Raw genomic sequence first — 23,886 nt, forward strand, 5'->3', positions numbered from 1 at the left:
GCATGTGTGTGTGTGTGTGTGTGTGTGTGTGTGTGTGTGTGTGTGTGTGTGTGTGTGCAGCGTGTGTGCGTGTGTGTTTGTAGGCCTGGCCAATACGTGTTGTGAAAGACTTGTTTCCACCTTAAAGTACATGCAGGAGATCTTTAAAACCTCCAAATAAACACAGCTCAAAGGGATTTACACGTCTCAAGGTCAGTCGGTCTGACCCCTATGTGAGGGAACACAATAGACGGGTTCTTCGACCCTGCCCAGGGGCCCGGGGGCGGGGCCACTCCTTCCTCCTGTTTCTGTATGAGTAAGGTGTATATAATTATAAAACACAACTACAACATGCTTGTTACACAACACTACTGAGCTACCTTCTATACGTTTCACATTAGCTATACGCCTACGGTATCATCATATAAATCAGACCCATCTGAACAGAGTGGTGCTGTACTGGACAGACCCAGCCAGGGACACACATTGCTGGAGCATCACTCAAAAATGTAAAGTACCGTAGAAAACCCTTAAAGTGCCGTGATTTTTTTCCACCCTAAAACATGATCATCAGGTATTATTATTATTATATAAGGAGGAAGAATTGTTTCAAAACAGTGTACAGTATTTGTTAAAATGTTGTTTTTGTATGTACACACCCACCAGTTCATTAAGTATGCCTGGTTTGTCTGGCGGGTGGTGGTGGTGGTGATGGGTGGTGATCCACCTGAACTGAAGCCGCACCCACAGCTGTTGTTGTATGATAAAGGGGGAGTAGTCAGGGGAGGGGATGGTAGTGTGATGTCACTATATCACAGTTTTTTTCATTGGCACGTTTGACTGTCAAGGTTACAGCCTCCAGGAAGAAACCTTAAATACAAAGGGAAGACATCATTGCACATAACAACCACACCAAGGGGTCTAATGAAGTATCTCATAAACACATGGAAAACTGGAAAAAATACAAAAATCACAGCACTTAACCTGACCAACTTGCAACTTGGGATATGATTTTTTTTATGCAACTTCAATCAAGTGGGAGATACATATGCAGCAATTCCTTGGTTGCATAGAGTGATTTGTTATTATGCCCCCTCTTGTTGTATAGTAATTTTAACTGCCAGCCCATACTGTTAGTAAGCCATGTAGGAGTCTCTATGGTGGTAGGCAGGCAATTTACCTCTGCGCCAACCCGGACGCTAGATTTTATGCCACTTACCACCGAGTGCCACGCTAGGAGCTTGTAGATCTGCTCTTTTTTTAATTGTGAAAACGTGTGCAAATATTTGAATATAATATATTCAAAGATTATCTTCTTTCGCAATGGGATGGGGATCGGCGGCCAAATACATAGAAACATAAGTTTTCTGAAAACCGATTTAAGAAGACATTTGTAGAATCGACCTCAGGTCTTCGTTAAGGCAAACCCAGTAATCAACGTGCATGCATGGCAGCAGATGGTACGCATTTGGCTTCCCGGGTCTGGCCTCTAAGCATTTCTAGAAGCCCTAAATAGCAATAGCAGGCCCTCAATGTGATTCCTGTTTACCATTCAGGGGTCCCAATAAATAAATACAAACTACGAGAGAAAGCCTCTTTCTGGTGAAAATTAGGTCCTATAAAACTTAAGGCAAACCACTAGCATCCGTTGATGTGGCATTTTTTGATATGCAATTACTGCATATTTGGTCTAAGTAGTTACAGAGATTGCACATTTGAAAGTTAATAAGACACCGTTTTCTTATGTGCAACACATTTATTGTCCCGACCGAGTCGTGTAACTTCTCAAAGGTAGAGGAAAACCCTCATAAAGAATCTACAGTATCAATTCTGTCAACGGACGATATATATAAATGCAAACAGATAAAATAACGTTGCTTGAGGCTGCAGGGGTTGTGCAATAGCTTCCATGGTGTTTTTGTCATCACTGGTTGGGTAATTAAATTAAATGTGATTTGATACAGCAGGTGTTGCTTTGTTTATATCAGTGGTTTTCAACCCTTTTCATATCAACGTCCATTATTTATTCAGCATTTGAGCCAAGGACCACCATTTGATGACATTTAGCCTCTCAGACCCAAAACTAAAGAATATTTTGTCCACATTTCCATTGTGTATATTGATGTGGTGCCATTAGGAGAGATGACAGGCAAATGTTGATCAAAATAATAATAATTATTCTACATTCTCTAATTGTATAGACTTCTTGTAAATTAAGTAAAAAAGGAACTCTTGAGAGTGTAAAATTAAACTAAATGGACCATAAGGGTCCATTTGGTTTCATTTTACACTAGCTGGAGACCACCTGGAACCCCCTCATATCAAGGACCACTGGTGGTACCCACTGGTTGAGAACCACTGGTTTATATTAGGGGTGCACGATTATGAAATTATGACCGATATCCGATCTTCGATTATTTGCAGGGTCATATCTGCCGATACTGATTCTGACCGATTCCGATATTATACAGAGAACCACAATGGAAACAAGCCTAGGCCCTATAGGGGCTTGGCCCAAAGCCTGTTAATAAAGTATTCAATGATAAATAGCATAATACTTTTCCAAGTGTCTGTTTTCACAACTGAATGACTACTGAATGAGATGAGTACACAAATTAAATGTAGATTTAAAAAATATTTTTTTTTTTTGCTAGTGAAAACCGATTAAATATCTGCATTATTTTGAGACCATTCCGATTTGGCATTTTTATGGCCGATATGGCCAATTCCTGTTATGCTACCGATTAATCGTGCATCGCTAGTTTATGTTTCATTACTACTATTATGATGCCTAATCAATGTAATCATATGACCCCTATCATATACTACTATTACATAACATTATATGGAGGTAGTTATATATGTGTGCAAACTTTTAGCTCCTCCGTGGGGACAATGAATTTACATATAATATTGTATATCGTGTCATAATGTATCGTATATCATAATGAAGGGAGTCAATATGGGGCAGTTCAACTTAGTAGTTGTGCTTTCACAACTATGAGATGAATGTCTTGCATATTATTATGTGTATATTATAGCTTGTCTTTAAATGTCTCGATGAATTTAATACACAGGACCTCGATGGAAATAAGCCATGGGCTTTTTGGGGTTATCTTTTTAGCATCCTTTAGTGTAAATCTGTACCACTGTGCCACTTGTTGACTAGTATTAATCAAACAGTATAGGCATAATACTAAACAATGTTTCATATTCTATATTTTGTGTAAGAAGATTTGACATATTTAAGCATGTGCAGTTTGTATATTTTGCGATATTTAAGTCAGAAGGAGATTGGCTTAACTTAATTGTCACCTGCGTTTTACGTGAGGAAAATGCCTGTGGGCATGTGTGCAATGTTTCACTGTAAACTCCATCTATTCTCAGTCTATCAAAAGCATTCTTACTGCGTCATAAAAAAACTACCTACATGGTATTTGTATTACATATAATTTAGCTGTTGACAATTATTGTGATTTGATGGATTACAGGGTGTGTTGACCAAGCTGTCAATCATTACAAATGTCATGGAGGTACCAAAAGCACTTACATGCCAACATGTTCTCATCTCGTTATTGTTTCATATTGGACACCTTGCTGCCTTTGAGAATATATTCATTGTGTTTTTACATGTTGCACCGTAACTCCCACTGACATCATTTATTAATGTCCATATATATCTTTCCAACAATAAAGACATAAGCATGCCATTTGGCATTTTGTGAAATTCCTATAAGCTGCAAGCTTGCTACATGTCTGTGGGAGTACTTAGTTCAGCCTCTAGAGGGCAACAATGTTTGTCTGAATCACATACTCTAGCTAAACATTCAACACTTCTATGTAGCAGTAGGTAAGAGGAAAGAGCTAAGTTTAATTTGAAGCCATTCATAATATTAGTGAATGAATTCAAGATGTTTGCAATTGCATCACAGATGTTGTGCTTGGAATGTACTGTAATTCGGCAGACTGTGAATAAATATTTCAATCAATCAATCAACCAGATATAGTGTGTCAGTGTAAAAATCTTAGAACTAGGAGAAAAACATCGCTAGGATGCAACTGGGATGTATCCTCAGTGATGTATCCCAACTCCCAAGGTCATCGGGGTTTCGAGTCTTCCAACATCATACCCCTCACTCGGGTGACCCAGCCGGGGTGATCAAGTCCAGACTTACGTCCCAGTAGCCATACCCTCGATTAGTCCCTTAAGGAAAAACCAGGGACACACAATCCGCTGCTCCAGAACTAAAGTTACCATGTTTACCCAGGGTAACTGGACTAAGCTCAAGAACTTGTTTACAGCCAGGCCCTGCTCTTCAACGGTGGTAATTTTAACGTGCCGGTCCGGGGATATGAACTAGCGACCTTCCGATATCAAGACCGCTCCGCAAACCGTTCGGCCACCGCTGCCCACTACTCTGCCGGTACTGGGCGGGCCATCCTGCGGGTACCGGGCGGGCCATCTGGCGCGTGGAGGTACTAACTATAGGCACTGTGGGTTGAATCCTGGCCTGGCACTTCCTACGTCTCACCAGGTCCTCTCCTGCTCTCACCAGGAGTACGACCAGGACCTGTGCGTTGAACCAGCTTCCCAGCACCAGACACTCCATTCGGGAGTGATGGATTCTGCAGGCTCCACCGGCAGGGTGGCAGTGGTCAATGGCCCTCCTAAAGGCCTCACGTGGGTTTCTTACCCATATAGGCCTACAGTTGGAGAATAGTAGCCCAGGACTTTGTCCAAAACTCACAAAATTGGGCCTGGGCCATGGCTCAGTGGTCCAGGCACCTTGGCTAGTAATCCAGTCTGGCAGTGTGCCGTGGGTTTGACTCCCGATCCCGACGGCCTTTACTGCATGTCTCCCCCCCCCCCCCCATCTCTCTCCACCAGCCTACTGCTTGTCCCTCCATAAAATATATAAAATAAAGGCGAAAGCCACAAAAAAACATATTAAAAAAAAAACTGATACGAATACCAAAACGCTCGCCTCAAAACACAGTCGCCTCGGGCATATACATGCAGCCGGCGGAACGGTAGAACGGTCTCTGCCTGGTATTCCTAAACGTAACCTCTGTAAAAGGTTAAAAACTAACCTTAACCTCAGTAAAACGATGCCAAAACCTAACCCTATTCCTAAACTTAACCCCAGTAAAACTATGCCTAACCCTAAACTTTATTTTTAACATTATCCTCAGTAAAACAAATACAAGAATACAAGAACCGCCCCACTGTGTGGTTGGCAAGCGTGTTTTAAGGCGAGCATTAACATTACATTAACCTGGCCTGGCTGAGACCTTTGCTACGAGGAGCACACTATCCTAGTATTTATATTTTTTATATAATATTATATCCCATTTAGACCAACACACCATTGAGGGGACATATCTCTATAAAGGCCAGTTTATGCTATAAAAGCAGTTTAGTTTTCCCTCCTGCCAGAAAGTGATTGCAGCTGCTACCTGGTCTCTGGAAGGTATTTTCTTAATCAGAATGGCTTGGTTTAATTCTTGGGGGTTATATTTTAAATGTTATAGCCCGATCATATAATACCGGTAAACGGCCATATGTGCCTTAAAAAGGTATTTTTTACTGCCAGAAGCTACCTGGTGAATGGAAGGTATTTACCATAATGGCAATAAGCAGTATTTCTCACTCCTGATCCTCCAGATGTTTATACAGTATAAACCCACAGCAGGGGCGAGTGTGTGCCTTGAAGGACAGCTGATTCTTCCCAGGAATACTGCAGGTTCTTCTTGGCAGTTGAAACTTGAAACAGGAGCCATCAACGTGTTGTCGATGGAAATAGAAACATCCCGCAGGCCAGGGACAGAACTTTCAGGGAAGAAGAGAAGCTTTCTAAAAATGTGCCCGATATTTATATTTTATAGCACGTTTATGCCATATCACAATAGTACAATATCCCAAATCACAGACAATATCCCAGTCTAATATCATGATATGGATATAATATTGATACTAGGGATGTCCCGATCCGATTCCGATCATTTGAAAATGACGTGATCGGCCCCGATTTCCGATCACCCGATCCGATCGGGACAACCCTAGTTACTATTTAAATGCCTTGAATGATGTCATATTCGACCGTCGGCCTAATATTGCCTATTACTATTTTAGTTATGGGTGGTATGGCTGACTTTTTACTGTAGTCTATATGTTATATTTCTCATGTTATTTTAACAGGCTTAGAAATGCATGATCTTGCAAGAAAAGAGACAATGAGACCTTTACGACAGAAATCCAACTATTATAGAGGAATAACTATTAGGGCTTTTGAACACTGATGCCTGCCAGTCATAATGTGGGACAGGGTCTCAATTTGTGGGACGCCTGAAAAGTCTTGGAATTGGAACTGAAGGGACTGTCCCACGCAAAAAATGAGGCACTGTCCCACGCAAAGGGGTTGCCTAGTGCCATGACATGACAACTGTAGGAATATGAGTGCCTGGATAGATCATCCCAAACAAACAGTCAGAAATGTGATGCACTCAGACAGTAGGCCTACCCTATACTACGGCCTAACCTTATAGAAATGTCTCTTTACATGTGTGCATGCTTTGTTATCTTGAATCAACAAAGCTAAACCAATCATTACACAGAGTGGGGCCATCTCTGAGAGCTAAGAATAAAGTCCAAACTTTTTGTCAGCCAGCCAGCCTACCTTGAACATAATTTACAGCACACAAATGGATTATGAGGCAAGTATTGCTCAGCCTACTGTAGCTTTATTTTAAGCTGTCATGCTCCGTCTGACTATTGCGCTACATCATTTGTTGCGGAGGGTAAAACCCAAAGCTATCTAGAATATACTGTATGTTATTGATGTTGCATAAACTCTGTAGAGGCTATATACCACTCTCTAGCTTATTTTATTTATTTTAATTCTATTTTTTTCTATATATATTTTTTTCTAGTTCTACATTTTGTACTGATATTATGTAAATTTTCTGTGTTTATATTTTGTAAAAAAAAAAAGAACAAAAAAAAACAACAAACAAATAAAATAACGGTTTGTTTGGATTAGTATAGTCTAGTTACTCTAGTAGGCTAGTAGCCTATGAGCTTAGAGTATTATATGAGTAGGAGCGAGTCGAGTGTCGTCATCACTTGCCAAAAAGAACAGCTTTGCTTTTTCCTTTTTTAGCAAGGGACACGTTAAAAGGACATTATAAATTCCATGTCGCGTTTGTTTTAACCGCCCAATTAAATGTTGGCATTAAAATGTAAATTATGCAAATTGTAAGTAAACGTTATTGACTCATTTGACTGATATTGCCTCAGGCTGACAGTGACACGGTCTGACACCGTCCAGATCAGAGCACAGTCTGCACACACATGAAATCTCGCAACCACGTTACGTCAGGCGCTGTGCGGATGTAGTGAGTGAGCAGACGGAAACCAACCGTCCGACCGTGATATCATCTCACGACTTGTTGTTAATCGATCTCTCGTGCTGCTCATCATAGTAACGGTTCTACAACAACCAGTCCAGTGGTACTTCTGAGCCATTCTTTTTTTCTCACTGTGGTCAGCAGTAGCCCGCCCGTGCATGAAATTCTAATGTATCGTGCGCTGCATGCTGCCATGTAACGGAGAGACACGACACACACACGGCTGTGATCAAACATGCCTCCCTCCGCACTAGCTGGTTGTTTACCTGTCATCTCGAAGATCAAAGGTTTACACGTGCGTATTTCTATTTTCTTCTCACCCGGCTATGACACATCCAAGGTTTAGCCTCGGATCAAGACTATCATAGATTGTTTCGAGTGAGTCTTGAGTGTTACTTTCGTATCTATGGTAGTCTGGGTGACGGGTCTCTTAGTACCCCTGTAATTCGTTGGACATCCACGCGGAAAGTCCGTACATGTACAAAACAAACACATAAAGTGCTGAGCCTGTACCCACGGATGTTAACTCGACATTCGGAACATGTGCACTGAATTAGTCCGTACTTTACAATAGATATGTGTTTTAATCCCGTCTGTCGGAAGTTTCCCGTATTCCTCAATAGGCTGTAGTGTTGGGGCGCATCAGATGAAAGCCAGTATTACACTCCATGTAAACGAGGGTGGAAAATGGCGCACAGGCACAGATCTGATTGAAAAACAAATATCTATTGATAAATACGGACTAATACCCTGCACAAACATTCCGAAGGCCGAGTTAACATCCGGGGCTACCGGGTGAGCGCCTTATATTTTGTTATTTACACATGCTCGCAGAAATACCGACTTTACTAGCGGAAGTCCAGTGACAATAGAGGGGTAAAGATCAAGACCATTATAGATACCGGTCCGGTATGCAACTGTAAACTAAAATACATACTATGATACTCTTGATCCAAGAACTTAGGATATCTTGCAGTGTTACATTTGTGGTCAAGAGGTGAGGGAAACGTTTTCACGTGTGTACTGTGTGTGTGTGTGTGTGTGTGTGTGTGTGTGTGTGTTGTATTTCTGTCTCTGTCACTCTGCAGGGAGCGGTTCGTGTCCTTAACTCCTTGCAGAGTAATGTTTTGGATCGCTTGCGTAAAAAACAAGACAATCCAGAATGCCAGCTCCTGGATATGTACACATTTCTCTCTCGAACCGGACTACAAGTATGTGTGTGAGCTGTTCACAAAATGACAGCACGTGAAGTTGGTTATAGCCATCTCTTTCTCTATATGTTTCCCCGCCCCCTAAGCTAGCTAGCTTGACCTGAACTTAACTTTCACTGTCTCCAATTCCTATAAATACATAAATAATAGAGATAGAAATAAACCCTCAGGACTTTTTGTGTCATCCTTTTTTCCCCTTTTTAGCACCATTGTATAATCGTACCACTGTACTATTTGCAAACGCTTCATAATGTGTTTAATCAATCAATAAATATGTGATTATTGGTATTTTTTGTGGTTCTGTCAAAACAAAGTTTTTTTTAATATTGATATCTTCATCATTTTAGGTGCATGAGCTGGACAAGCTGAACATAATCCATGTGACAGGAACCAAAGGAAAGGTATGATCCATGACTCCAACAGTCTCCTACTGATTGTCACATCAGGCCAGTGTTGTTTTCGTCGACTAAAACTAAGACGAAAAATGTTCATCAACTACCTTTTTCCACTGACGAAAACTAAATGGAAACTAAATTATAACTGAGCAATGATGACTAAAACTAAGACTAAATATATTGACAATTTCGTCAACGAAACTAGAAGCGACTAGTGGACAAGAGATCCAGTATAAGTCATTTAACACTTTGCATTGCTTAGCTTGTAGATCTGCTATGTTCAGCAAGTGTAAAATCTGTCATTACGACGGCATCAAGGCCCGCCAAAATGTTGGTCGACTAAATCAACTGGTTGTGCTTTAAGTAGACTAAAATCATGTGACTAAAACATTCCAGGTGACTAAAATGGGACTAAAGCTAAATGAAAACTATTCAAGAGACTGACTAAAAGTAAAATCAAAATTTGCTGTAAAAAACAACACTGCATCAGGCCTAATAGAAGAAAAAATGTCTTTCGCATTAACCCAGCATTGTTGAAAGATTCTGTTCTAGATTACTGGTAAAATTGCATTATAAATTCGTTCATTATGCCATTTTGGAATGGCCAAAGGTTTTAAATATATAAGTGATACCAATATAAAGCATGTTTTATTTATCTTCCAGGGATCAACCTGTGCATTCACAGAGAGAATCCTCAGGAATCATGGGCTTCGAACTGGATTTTACAGGTATTACATTATATACTGTATATAGTATACAGTAACGGTGCATTAACAATGGAAATGTGTTAATTCACTGTTTCGGTAATGGTAGTATTTCCAAGACTCATTATAAAGTCTAATATCTCCCCGGGCCCTGAGCCATAGGCAATTGCCTTTGGCTTTCCACGCGGGAGACCCGGGTTCGATTCCCGGGCTTTACACATGTATAATGTTTCTAAAGGGCAGATACTGTATCTTGAAACATCACCGGGGGGGCGGGCCACTCACGTGGTTGTAATACATGCATTAGTGTCTTGCTTGTGGAATGCAGTACCACAGCGTGGTACCAATATCTCCAATCACACTGTCTAAAACCTCTTTGAGAAAGGTGGTGGGAATTCATCTGCGATATGGTTTTGCAGAGTTCGTCTTCATCAATAGCGCAGAATGACAATAGGCTCCCCCTGGAGAGATCTACCCTGGCACCATTAGCTGCTGTTTGAGGGTTTGTGCTAGCAGCAGCACCATTCATAATATCAGCTCTAATGTTACAAATGTTATCAAAAAAGCATGCAAACTCATTACACTTAGCTTTAGAAGCCGGGAACGACTGCTTGTAGGACTGAGGGGGGTTTAAAAGTCGTTCAATGGTAGAGAATAAGACTCTGGCATTTTTGTTTCTTGTTCTCATTAATGTGTGTGTGTTTGCCTGCATGTGTAAAACTCATTCTAGGCTATCGATGTTCTGTGCGCTCATGTAGGTACGGACGTGCGTATACGTGCGTGTGACATCATTAAAATGCTGTGGTACCGAAAAAATAATCACCATTACACCACTGAATACATGTCATGTGTATTTTTAAACTGGAGCCTAATGGGAAAGTATAGTTTTCTGTTAAGGTTTGGTATCGGATGTGTGTGTGTTTCTTATTACTAATTATACATCTATAAAATATCATATCATAATGCAGATTAATGCCAGATTCATAAACATGGGGTTCATGTTGTGAAAAGCCTCCAACCTGTAACCTGATTTTGAACTTTGCCTCACTTGGTTGTCAACTATGTAAATTGTTAACCTGTGTTGTTGTTTGTGGAGCCACATGGACTAAAGATAAACTTCTAAAGATAATTCCATGGCAAGAGTTTATCTGTATGTGTTGCTCTGAGACACTAGTAATATTGAGCAACGTTTACACTGCAACTGCAACTAGTGAATGGAAGCAGAAAGTATTCATGACCATGTTTATTAAGGTAATACAGTCTAGGTGAAGTTGGGCCCAAATACATGGACCTCTATGGGGTTTTTTAGGCCCAATGACAGCGCCACAACAGGCATTTATATGAACTTTCAGGATGTCCCGATTTCCTTAGTGGCTTCACAAAATATCTGTCTGACTGCCCCCCTGGGCACGCATGTGTGCCTGGCCTATCTGGCAGTGCGTCACACTGCCACCTAGCCACCTGGCATGGACACTACAGCTTTTGAATCACGTTGTGCCTCTGTCTAAAGTTGACTCAGAATAAAAAGTGAGAACGCACATTGCTGTTTTCTCGTCGAGACACCGTTATCATCTAATGCAAGTGGTACAAAGTGGTCAGACGCTTAGGCATTTTATGAAGCGGTTTTGTTTCACTGAGGGATAAGGTTAATAGAAATCTGTGGAAATGGTGGATTGTGCACCACCATCGCAATGCAAATTCACACAATGCTTTCTCCGTTCAAGAATTCTTGGCTGAGGAACACATTCCTGTAATTCTATATTCGCATCACCTTTGACCATGCAATTTGTTCTGTTCCCAAAAATCTAAATTAAGCTGATAAGAAGGGTCAAGTGCCATCCGTGACCGTCCATATTATGTAACAGAAAAGTGTCGGAGGATATCTGTTGTATGTAGAACATTCTTTGAAGTAAAGAACAAGTCGTAGGTTTGCTCAATCAATCCTGGAATATTTTTTATTAATACATATTTTCTTTAAAAAGTTTACAAAAAATACCCGATCTACAAGCTCACAACACCTCACATTGCAACACGTTGTCAACCAGCAGATTGGATATTTTCGCAGAATGTACACCCCAGAATAGAGACACACACACACACACACACACACACACACACACACAAACACACACAGGTTTTTGTTAGGTTGGGTGCTTGAAATTAAGTGGTGTAGAAGGGCAGGCCCACTGGTCTATTCTTTGAGTCTACGCTGACACTTTATTTACTGTAATACTTTGTATTTGTATCTTCTTGAGTTTCCAGCATACAGGCAATTCTGGAAATTGTGCTAAACCAATAAATTATATTACTGTCACCAGTTAGACTTGCTGATATGGATTGGATTGCACTGACTACATTGATTGTAGTGACTACAGTATATGGCATTGGCACCCATCTGGAAACTCAAGTGTATTAACACTTACATTTGTAAACAAATGTTTAACCCAGATCTGGTTACCCCCCACAGCTCTCCACACCTGGTTCATGTCAGAGAGAGAATACGCATTAACGGGCAGCCGATCAGCAAAGACCTTTTCACCAAATACTTCTGGGAGGTCTATGAGCAGTTAGCTGTGACTAAGGTAGGTTTTATAGACACCGCCCGGTTTACATTATTGACCCACACACAACCATTGCACACAAGAATGTATACAGACAGACAGGACGCAAGACATCACATAACATATTTTCAGATGGGTGTCGGCGGCCAATTACAAATAATCTTTTGGGTCCTTGTCATGAAATATTGAGAACCACTGATATAGAAACATGAGGTTTTTCAGAAAATTGTCATGATTTAGAAGATATTTTTTACTACTACTGACGTACCGTGGGTAGAATCGGGTCTTTATGGGTCATACTGGGTCATGATGCTGCACTGTGACTGTGAGCCTGTAGGTCGTCTATGTTCCCTGGAAGAATAATGAAAAATGTTTGAAAACGTTTTGCCTATAATGCCCCCAACTGGCCCAAGAAGGGACTGCTGTTTGAAGGTGGTTAACCAATGTTGCTATCATTCAACAGGATGACCATGGAGGAAGTATGCCCTTCTATTTCCAGTTCCTCACATTGATGGCCTTCCATGTTTTTCTCCTGGAAAGGGTGAGGTTTCAGGCACGCACACCCCCCCCCCCCCCCCCCACAGGTTCTCAAATTGGACAACTAGGGGTCCTTCAGAGGGGCTCCAGGGGGACACCAGCAAAATCTCCGCCCAGAGGGCCAAACCTCCCTCACTGACATGTCTCTGTGTGACAGGTGGATTTAGCGGTCATTGAAGTGGGGATTGGAGGGCAGTACGACTGCACAAACATTGTCAGGTAGGACTTGGCAGGCATTGAAATGCATTTCGGGGGTTGGGATCGGTGGCCTTGCTTCTGAACAGGGGGTCATCGTCATGTTGGCTTGTGGTGGATATCTTTGTCAAAAATGAGCAGACAATAATATTACCAGAAACACGAGCTAGCCGTGAATGACCATAACAGGTCTGAAACTCAGAGTTTCCTTGCAAATAAAATGTTTGAGAACCACTGTTACTAGTGGACTCATAATGTGCCATAGTGTCATAGTTTTGATTTACTGAATACTTTATTAACAGTTTGTAGTAAAAAGCACAGGAAAGTACAGTTCAATACAAGGTCTTCAAAGAGGATTTAGAACCCAAGAAAGCGCTATTGGCTTGTTTCCATTGGGGTCCTTCATATTCAATTCATCTAATCAGTGGCACGAGGAAAACCTGGAGACTTGACAACATTGTAATGGTGTGTAAAACAGAAAGATTTGCCACGGACAAGGCCTAGTCTTTGCCATGGACATGTTGATGACTCCCCTGCTTCTGAAGGCTGGTCAACACTATTTTTGGTTCACAGGAAGCCCTGGGTGTGTGGCATCTCGTCTCTGGGCATCGACCACGCCAGCTTGCTTGGACAAACCGTGGAGAAGATCGCTTGGCAGAAGGCTGGCATATTCAAAGTACATCATTAAAAATATAGAATCTGTCCGTCCCCCCGTCCCCCACACACACTTTTCTAAAGTATATGTTAAAAAATATAGAATTGTTTTTCCAGTAACTTCAATCACTTCACTTTGGTCAGTGTTGGTAAAAAAAGAAAGAAAAACCAAAACCCTTCGCTCGCTTCGCACGCCAATTGGCTGTAGACACATTGGCTGTAGACACAGTAATTTAAATGGACCCGCTCGTTCACCCAGATGGCTCGGTTCAATATATTTAACATAATTCCTGCTACTATATCATGTATGAGCAGCAAAATTTGTTCCTACAGTATGTCTTTGCAAAGGGTTTGTATATAGTTTTATCCACCGTTGCTGATTCCCGGCGGTCAGTTCAGTTAATTGGAACTGGATGAATAAAACCAAACAGCCAAAACATTTCCAAAATTTGAGAGGACCTGTGATGTCATGCCGTACTTTTTTATTTGTGTTTTTTCTATTCATTTGGTCATTAGGGTCCACAGAATAAGAGGCCTGCTTTGCCGGAAACATTGCGAAAAATAGTTATGGTCATTTTTGTATAAGACGCCATAGGCAACCTTAGAAAGGCAATATTTTCCAAATGTCATCATGCTTTAAGTAGCATGTGACATGTCAAACTACGGGGTTTTCATGAGCCACCCCGGCTTCAGGCAGCCGTTCCCTTCGTCCGCGTCGCCCTGTTTGTACCGAGCCCGTTCGCGCAACTTCTTGTCTTCGTATGTAATCGCGCCGCTGCGTTCAGACTATCCAGGTCTGAGTGCAGCTTAACACCTAGCACATCCATCTGATGTGTGTGTGTGTCTCTAGCCTGGCGTCCCAGCCTTCACTCTGTGTGTGTGTGTGTGTGTGTGTGTGTGTGTGTGTGTGTGTGTGTGTGTGTGTGTGTGTGTGTGTGTGTGTGTGTGTGTGTGTGTGTGTGTGTGTGTGTGTGTGTGTGTGTGTGTGTGTGTGTGTGTGTGTGTGTGTGTGTGTGTGTGTCTCTAGCCTGGCGTCCCAGCCTTCACGGTCAGGCAGCCGTCGGGCCCTCTGAGTGTACTGCAGGACAGGGCTGAGGAGATCGGGGTGAGATTGCCTTCACAAGGCTCTGTACTGTATATGAACTGAAATGATTACAGTGCATGTTGTTGGGCTGTTCTCATTTGCATCATAAATACGTATATGACTCTTGGCAAAGCACAAGATTTAAAAAGTTCTATACCTTGAGCACCTGACAATTATGTGCAAGATCATCATAAATAAAAAAAACGCTTGACAACACACATCATCCACCCATCTACAGCAGATGCAAGATCCTGCACTTCCAGTTTATGGGCTGGCAGAACTAATCTCTTAATTTCGTAACAACAAACGTGTTGTTGTTCACTTTGTAATGTCTCTGTAGTGTCCTCTGAGGGTGTGTCCGGAGCTGGAGGAATACGACTCCAAAGGCCCGCCTCTCTGCCTGGGCTTAGCTGGGCAGCACCAACGTGGGAACGCTTCCCTGGCCCTGCAGCTCAGTCACAGCTGGCTACAGCACCAGAAGGCGGAGCAAACAGGTGCAGTGAGTGGCCTTGAATCAACCCCCTTGGAACAATGCCAGTGCAGAGACTATATCAAATAGCAAAGATATAATTAGCTAACTTACATAGTAGAGGTCTTAAAACAATTCAAGTGTTATCGCTGCCTTTCAGGGACACGTTTTATTTAGTTTCATGTTTAAAGCATTTATGTTTAAATGGGTATTGCTGAAAACATCTTAATGGTAACTTGATAGTCCCTGTGCGGCGCTCCTTTTTTTAACTTTATTGATCGTTATCAGTGAAGACAGACAGGAAAGTGGGAGGGAAAGAAGGGGATAGACATGCAGCAAAGGTCGTCATGAACGGGACTCGAACGCGCTGTATGGCCAGAGCCTCAATGTGGCATGCGCCTGGACCACTAGGCCAGCGGGCGCCCCCCTGTGCGCTCCTTTATTGCGCTTTTAGATTGCTTGTGAAATTATCACATCTCCTCATAGTCAATGTATTTTTTTATACGTTTGTGTGTTAAGCGTTATTACAAAAATGGTATTGTAGATGTTGTTAATACAGAACCCCGGGCTCACCGATTCCATTCCTTCGCAGACGGATTCCACTCGACTCCAACAGCAGCGGAGCACAGACTGGGCTCCCAAGCAACCGCGTTCCAACCCAGCAGAACCATGCTGAAAGGTGAATAGGAGCTTTATAATAGTCGTTCCCAAACCTTTTCATGTCAAATTAACACTCATCAGCCTGCGGACCCCCCCCCATTTGAAAATATATGCCACGGACCCCCCCCCCCCCCCCCATAAGAGAAGATTTTTACGGTTCTAGCAGTGATTCTCAACCCGTTGAATTTCAAGGACCACCAAGTTTGACATGCATTAGTGTACGGACCCCCATTGAATCTATCTTTGGGACCCCCAATTTTTATTGTAAAATCAATGTTAGTTTAACTCTGAGAGTGTACCATTCGTACACACTCATTTGGTTCCAAACTATAATTTAGCTGGGGACCCCCTGGAACTCCCTCAAGGACCCCTGGGGGTCCCCGGACCCCACTTTGGGAACCAATGCTTTATAACCTAGCATATGTCTCCATTCAGAGTTTACTGTTTGCCATGGAAAATAGCAGCCATAAATCACTGTGTCCTACGGCGGGGGAAAACTTCTGTAGATAAAAGTACCTGATTAAAGTCTCTTCTCTCTCCACTTTCTCTTTTTTCCCCCGGTTCTCTCCTTCCTCCCTCCCTCCCCCTCCTCCTCCTCGCCTTTTTCTTACCCTCTCTTTACTCTTCCTTCATTCGTCTAATTTCATCCTTTCTCCCCGTCTGCCCTCTTTTATATGCTTTACCCAAGAAATCTAAAATTTGACTCCAAAAACTTTGCAGCTTATGACATTGAAGAAATTGATGAGACAGAGTCCCTTGTTCTGTTAAACACGTTCCACACATGGGAGAAGAATCTTTAAAGATGTTGTTTAATTTAGTTGGGGAATAGTGCAGCCTATGAACAATCTTAAATTGAATCGGAGAGTGCCTAACATTGATAGAGCTATGGTGAATGTTGGTGATACAATCCTCCCATATTTCATCTGAAATCTCTAACCTCTCTCCTTCCGTCCAGGCCTGCAGGAGACGGAGTGGCTGGGCCGGAGCCAGACGGTGAGGCACGGCCCTGTGTCCTACTGCATCGACGGGGCTCACACCACAGACAGCATCCAGGCCTGTGCCCGGTGGTTCACACAGGAGACGCAGGGGTAAGACACACACACACACACACCCTAGTTTAGAGCATTGGTTCTGAAAGTGCCCAGGGCCAGGGTCCTTGAGGGTGTCCCAGGGGGTCCCCAGCTAAATGATAGTTTGGAACCAAATGGGCCCTTATGGGTCTGTATCTCTTCTGATCCTTTTCCTGTTTTAAATGATGAATATCAACTGTTGCCCTCCATGAAGCGGTTTAGAGTCCCTAAGTATAAGAAAAAATGACTAAAGAACTCTTTTGTACTCTTTTGTACTAAATGGAAATTAAATGAAAACTAAGCTATGATGACTAAAACTAAGACTAAATATACTGACAATTTCGTCAACAAATAAAAACTAGACTAAAATGTTAGGAAGGGACTAGTGGACGAGAGTCCACAACGCGACGCAGTGAAAATATTATGACGGCATCAAGGCCCGCCAAAATACATTTTGTTCGACTAAATCAACTGTAGATTTAGTCAACTAAAATCATATGATATTTAGTCAACTAAAACTAGACTAACAAGACATTCCATGTGACTAAAATGTGACTAAAACTAAATGATAACAATTCAAGAGACTGACTAAAACTAAAAAGAAATGCTGCCAAAAACAACACTACTTTACTGTTGTTTATGCATGTATTCACAGAGACATTTATCATAATTTCTCCCCAAGTTAACATGAAGAGTACATTCTTTCAAGTATGCAAACACAGTTCTGCAGAACAGTGCCATCTGCTGACCATTATCTGTCTGAGCCAATTCTCTTAGATTCAGGCATTTTCAGGATAAACCTGTGTTAAAGTTTATTTTTCTCGCTTACTCAACTGTAACAATATGTTTGCCCACTCCGTGCCCCCTCTTCTTTAGTCCTATTTTGCATTGTCAGTTTAATTTAGCAATAATATACAGGGAGGTTGCACCATTTCTTGAGGTTTTGACACTGGCTTGCTGTGGTTTATTGAACAATATCTCATGGTATAGCTGAGCACAACCCCAAGTTGTCTTGTTGTGATTATACAGCCGTCTCAGTATATTGCATTATACTGCAGTCAGAACTGCAGACTCGCTCCCCAGTCTTCCACAGTGATCTCATCGGAAGACTCAACCTTAACCCATATAGCACTTGCCCTAGCCTAGCAGTCTAGGCTTACGCAAGGCTGAATTGTAATTTAGATAGATTTAGCATGTTATGTAGACTAGCCAGGATCATTTGTAGACTTGGCATACTATAGTGTGTATAGTTTCAATGTACAGATGATATAATTTGTTTATATTATACTGTTTCGAATCTTAGAAAACTTGTCTCTCTCTCCCTCACTCATTCACATTGTCTCTCTCTCTCTCTCCCTCACTCATTCACCTGATCTCTCTCTCAAACAGGAGTCGTGGAATGAGAGTTCTGCTGTTCAACACAACAGGAGACAGGGATTCAGCTGCCTTGCTCAAACTTCTAGTGGTGAGTTCAACTTCAGCATACTATATTAATCAATTAATTCGGCCATACCCAAGTCTGATTTAACAGCAACATGGCTCAGTCACAACAGAAAATGTGTTTTGCCTCAAGGCATACAACTTGATGTAATAATTAATATAACTAAAGACATCAATGAAGAAACAAAGATGACATGGTGAATAAAACTTTGGAGAGAGTAGTAGACTTAGCAGAGAAGTGGAATCAAAATCATACTTTTGTCACTTTACTGCAGTGCATACACATCAAATTATCCTCATATTGTAGCTGATAAATTGTACATTGTACAGCATGCACACACACACACACACACACACACACACACACACACACACACACACACACACACACACACTATCTCTCTATATAACTTCTACCGAAGGATAATTGCATAAAAAACTTGTCTGTTTTTCTGTATGTTGCAGCCTTGCCAGTTTGACTATGCTGTTTTCTGCCCCAATGTAACGGAAACACATACAAACACCACAGGTAAGGTCATGTTAACACTAAATTATATCCATGGTCATATGATGAATAGTGAAAATAATCCTTCTACAAGCTCACAATGCATTGCATTACGATGCCTTATGAGCTTTTTTAAATTTCGTTAAATCATTGTTTAAGACCTTAAACTCTACAGTATATACTGAGTTGGCTCTGTACTTGGTCTGTTCTTGTTTCCTTCTACACCAAACCTCTGCACCAGAAATGGCTTGATCAACAAGACTACATGCTCACAACTCGTCATAAGGCCTGGGCCGTGGCTCAACGGTCCAGGCACCTTGGCCGGTAGCCCGAGTCTGGCAGTGTGCCGCGGGTTCGACTCCCGATCCAGACGGCCTTTACTGCATGTCACTCCCCTATCTCTCTCCCCCATTTCGTGTCAGCCTACTGTCTGTCCCTCTATAAAAAATAAATAAAATAAAGGCGAAAGAACATTGTGAGCTTGTAGATCAGCTATTTCTGGCAAATGTCTCCCCCCCCCCCCCCAGAATAGAGGCCGCTAGGGTTCAAACGGTTAAAGACATTGCAATGATAATTTGACCCAGGAAATAAATACACACCAACACTTTGATTTTCTTTGTCCTTTGGAAGTGGCAGACTGAAAGAATTACAACTATACCAATTAAAATCAGGTTTGACTCACGCAAATAGATCAGCAATAAAAGTGGCATTTCTTTTAACAGCGAGAGCAGCAATGTCTCACGTGTTCATTCACCATGCCTTTCTTCCCTCATTAGTGAGCTCTCCCACAGTTCAGGCCAACTGGAGCACGCCCGCGGAGCAAGCGTTAGCCCGTTGCCTGGACAACCAGAACAGCTGGCTGAGTCTGAGCGCGCCAGAAGAAGAAGCTCAGAGGAGTCCCGAGGAGCTGCCAATAGACCAACAACCGAACCACCATCATCACCATCACCATCATAGGCCTCATCAGCGCCATCCGGTGGCCAACTCCGAGACTCGCGCCCTGGTCTTTCCATGCATCCTCAGCGCCCTCCAGTGGATCAGCCAGGGAAGAGACCCGGTCCTGGCTCCAGCTGGGGTCCCGGCGGCGGTACAGGCTCTGAGGGACGCGCCGCACATCTCCGTCCTGGTGACGGGGAGCCTGTATCTGGTGGGAGGGGTCCTCCAACACCTCGTCCCCTCGCTGGAGTCCTCGTGAGGAAGAAACCGTGCATTTATTCTAACCCGTTTAGGACAGAGGCCAGATTCTACAAAATCTATGTTTCTATAATGTAAGTGATTCTCAAACTGTTTTCATGTCCAGGAGAATGTAATTGGCCGCCATTGACCCCCATCTGAAAGGGGAAAAAAAACGTTCACTGTGAAAGAATATGTATTCAATGATTTGCGCCACATTTTCACATGTTTTTAGAAAATAGCAGAGCTACACGCTCACAGGCGTGGCGTGGTCCCACCACACAGGCGTCCCACACAACATGGACCCAGTTTTAGAAATCGAGTCCATTTGGTTCCATTCGTTACGCTCTCGGAGTTGAATGATCACTGAGGATGTTGCGGTGTAGATTGCAGTCTCTCATCACTCATCAGAGCTGAGACATGATATCAAATGGGGGGGGGGGGGGGGGGGGGGTCTGTGTGGACTAATGCATATTATGAAACTGGGTGGGGGGGGGGGGGGGGGTCATTGAAATTCTAAATTATTTTAGACGTCGGTATCGGCCAAGAATTCCGATATGGGTGCATACCTACTTATTTTGTTAGATTTGGTTCCATTTGTACACTCAGAGTTATAGACTGGTGTAAAGGTGGTCCGCTGAGGCCCACCCCGGCCCTTGTGTTCCGCCTGTTGCTGGCGTAAATGTGCCAAGTGGATTCATGAGGACTTTTTTAATGTGTTTACAAAAATCTGTACATGGACTCTTGACAGTAGGCTGCCGCTGTGTTTCACAGTGGTTGACCAGGGGAGGGCGCTGCAGGGCTTGTATTGTACCTCATCTTGACAGAGGAGAGGTATTATTGTGTTGTCTCAGTGTAACATCATGTAATAGCTTAATAAAAGCCTCTTCAGGCATCATCACTTGAAAAGTGAGTCCCTTTCTCTTACACTATAGCATTGGTTTTCAACCAGTGGTCCTTGAGGGGGTTCCAGCTGGTCCCCAGCTAAATGCAACCAAATAGTCCATTTGGTTTCAATTTACGCTCGCAAGTGTTAAATTATTGTCAGAGTGCACAGTTAGAGAATGTTATTTTAATGTTTAATGTTAACGTTTGCCTGTTGTCTCTCCTATGGTACCAACATCAATACAGCATGGAAATGTGGACAAGATCTTAGCCAACGACAACAAAATATTCTACGTATTGGTGACGTCTGAGGCTAAATCTCATCAAATGATCAGATGCCAAATAAATAAAGGGCCTTGATATGAAAAGGGCTGAAAACCACTGATGTAGGGGATTCAATTTACACTATATTTTATACAAAATAAAATATTGCCACCAACTCCATCTTAACTCTGGTGAGAAACCAACCGCTTGTGAAATGAAAGTAGATCTTTTTTATATATATAATTTCTGTCATGAAAATAATCCACATTATTAGTCATTACGATTTAGACATTTGTCAGACTTTGTCTTATCCAGAGTGACTAAAGGCCTATTCATATTCCAGTTTTAGATGATAAGGTGACCACCGAAAACTACAACATGATGTCACGGCCACGCCGCGGTGATAAGAGACTCAGCGCTCACCCCAACACATCTCTCTGTTTTTACTAAACCACAGAAAAGGTGAGTAGCAACTAGCAATGTCAACTAGATGTCGCCTAAAACTGGAGTATGAATAGGCCTTTACAATAAGCAAGGTAATCATATGCAAAGAGACAGTGTAGTCAGTGCATCAAGAAACTATAGGATCCCAGGTAAACAAAAACCTATATAGCAAGCATCAGTCTCAACAATATACTATCGAAATAACAATCTGTACATTGAAACTGTTGGGATACAAAATTAACTTTAAATAACATGCTATCGACATTACATTCTTAACGTTGTGGTCAAGACATGTCGGATGCATGGCAGTCATATATCTTGGTCGAATACCAAACGACTCGCCCCTTTTCCAACTCGCCCCGGGCGTACAGCTGGCGGAACTGCGCAGCCTGGTATTCCTAAAGTAAGTAAATTATGCTTTAACGGTTAAACCTAACCTTATTCCTAACCTTAACCTCAGTAAATCTATTCCTGAACCTAACCCCATGCCTAAACTTAACCCCAGTAAAACTATGCCTAACCCTAAACTTATTTCTAACCTTATTATCAGTAAAACAAAATAAAGAATACAAGAACCGTCGGACCGAGCGGTCGGCGTGAGTCGGCGGGAAAATCGAGGGGCGAGATGGTTTAGGGGCGACCGTACCTGAAACCTCTAGGTCAATCCCTGGCATCAATGGAGGCAGGAAGTGTGGCACAAGGGGGAGTGGAGTGCGGCTATAGGGTGCCGTGGGGCGGTGTCTGAAAAGCAGATCTACAAGCTCGTAGCGTGGCACTTGGTGCCACGCTACGAGCTTGTAGATTTGCTATTTTATCAATAGCTATAACATAATGCTTAAAACACCAAAAAAGTGTTTCCCCTTCCTGTCCTGACTGGGTTAGAGAAGGTTCAGACGGCTATTGGACTATTGAATTCATGAGTCATCCCAAATATTCCCAAATGGTTTGTTTGAACGGAATCAATCATCTGTGCCTTTGACGGAGGAATTTCAGGCTGCAGTCTTCAATGGTTATGCGGCATGTTGTATAATGAAAGCCACCCACTGTAGAGCCACAGGCCTAAAGTCCACTGACACTGGTGCCCCAAAACAGGAAAAAAAAAGTCTGTCTCGTCTGTCTACATGCCCCCTCGATGCATTCCCCGTAATGTCTTAGCTAATCTTACAGACAGACACACAATCTTGAAAGCTAAATGGAATGCAATATTTTTGCCGTTATAGATTCACTTTCAAAATATTACTGGAGGAAGTTCCCTCCAATCCCCCTTATAGCTCCAGTCAATCCCTTTTCATTACTTGAGCATTTGGGCATCCTTATAAACAAAATGGGATCGCGCAGCCAAAGGGTTACATGGCTGTTTTGAAGGGTTGCAGTGGGGGCCTCCGCTGGGGGTTGTAAGGTCCCCCTGGCTTATTAGTCGCCTCATCAAGATTATTTTGAGACAGGAGGCCGGCCGGTAAAGGAACAGAACAATCTCTTTATACCATACACGGACAACAAATATTACTGCTGGAGGTCATATAATATGTTCTTTTTTCCCCCCTAAACTCAACTCAACTTTATTTATTTAAACTGCTGAGATTCTCATTTTAGCATCCGTTTTTTTTCGTGGAGCACAAAAAGGTACGTTCTGTACAACAGTAGTATCTCGCCGGTTTCCCAGGGCCGTCATGACTTTTAACGACTTCTAATCCCGAGTGAAAGAACAGTGTAGCACAAAGGCACCTATAGAGAGAACACACGGTGATAAAGCAAACAGGAAAAAGGCCACATGTTGGTCCGTGATGAATCACAATTGATTGTGCTAATCTGGTATTACAGCTGCCTGAGTAATTAGCTAAGTCACAACAGTGCTTTTTGTTCTAGTGTGAGCCGCTGTCAGGCAAACAACATTACTCTTTCAAGCACAAACTTCAGGGATTTGGCTGTGTATCTTGTGCGAAGCTCCTTAAGAAGATTGTGTGTCTTAAGAATCCTCTTATACAGGGACTCTCAGGACCCTGACTAATGCCCCTATGTGAGGAAGTGAAGTGCAATGCTGCAGATATCACAGAGGAGATGTATCATATCTCATCTCCGGTGTATATTTGCGGTGGTTTCTTCTTTAAACCTTTATTAATCTCGGGAAGGGTTTGCTGAGTGAGCAGGTGTGTTCCTTTTCTGCAACACCTTGCTTTGCAGTCGTATAATTAAACGTACAGTACACACACACACACACACACGGGAGCTGCTCGGTGCAAACAAAACAT

General features: G+C 42.4%; 1 protein-coding gene across 2 annotated transcripts; it reads left to right on the top strand.

Moving 5' to 3' along the window:
- Positions 1 to 7,387: 7,387 nt before the first annotated feature.
- LOC308316527 (folylpolyglutamate synthase, mitochondrial-like) lies at positions 7,388 to 20,423 on the top strand. 2 transcript variants are annotated; one of them, XM_080765190.1, is made up of 15 exons: positions 7,388 to 7,681; positions 8,475 to 8,597; positions 8,945 to 8,998; positions 9,656 to 9,720; positions 12,164 to 12,278; positions 12,721 to 12,798; positions 12,952 to 13,013; positions 13,563 to 13,665; positions 14,671 to 14,748; positions 15,068 to 15,221; positions 15,789 to 15,875; positions 16,812 to 16,944; positions 18,316 to 18,391; positions 18,832 to 18,895; positions 19,648 to 20,423. In XM_080765190.1, exons 1-15 carry the CDS (start codon positions 7,622 to 7,624, stop codon positions 20,064 to 20,066), a joined length of 1,671 nt encoding a protein of 556 aa, XP_080621316.1. In that variant the 5' UTR covers positions 7,388 to 7,621; the 3' UTR covers positions 20,067 to 20,423. The 2 variants fall into 2 exon arrangements, with proteins under 2 accessions (XP_080621316.1, XP_080621317.1); XM_080765191.1 differs by lacking the exon at positions 8,475 to 8,597.
- The last annotated feature ends 3,463 nt before the right edge of the window (positions 20,424 to 23,886 follow it).

This window comes from Protomyctophum bolini, assembly GCF_963924005.1.
Source record: "Protomyctophum bolini genome assembly, chromosome: 6".
Lineage (NCBI taxonomy): Eukaryota > Metazoa > Chordata > Actinopteri > Myctophiformes > Myctophidae > Protomyctophum > Protomyctophum bolini.

Coding starts and splice junctions, on each gene's coding strand:
- LOC308316527 (XM_080765190.1), top strand. CDS start 7,622: ATGCCTCCCTCCGCACTAGCTGGTTGTTTACCTGTCATCTCGAAGATC. Junction 15,222..15,788: donor CCAGAAGGCGGAGCAAACAG/GTGCAGTGAGTG, acceptor ATTCCTTCGCAG/ACGGATTCCACTCGACTCCA. Junction 16,945..18,315: donor TTCACACAGGAGACGCAGGG/GTAAGACACACA, acceptor TCTCTCAAACAG/GAGTCGTGGAATGAGAGTTC.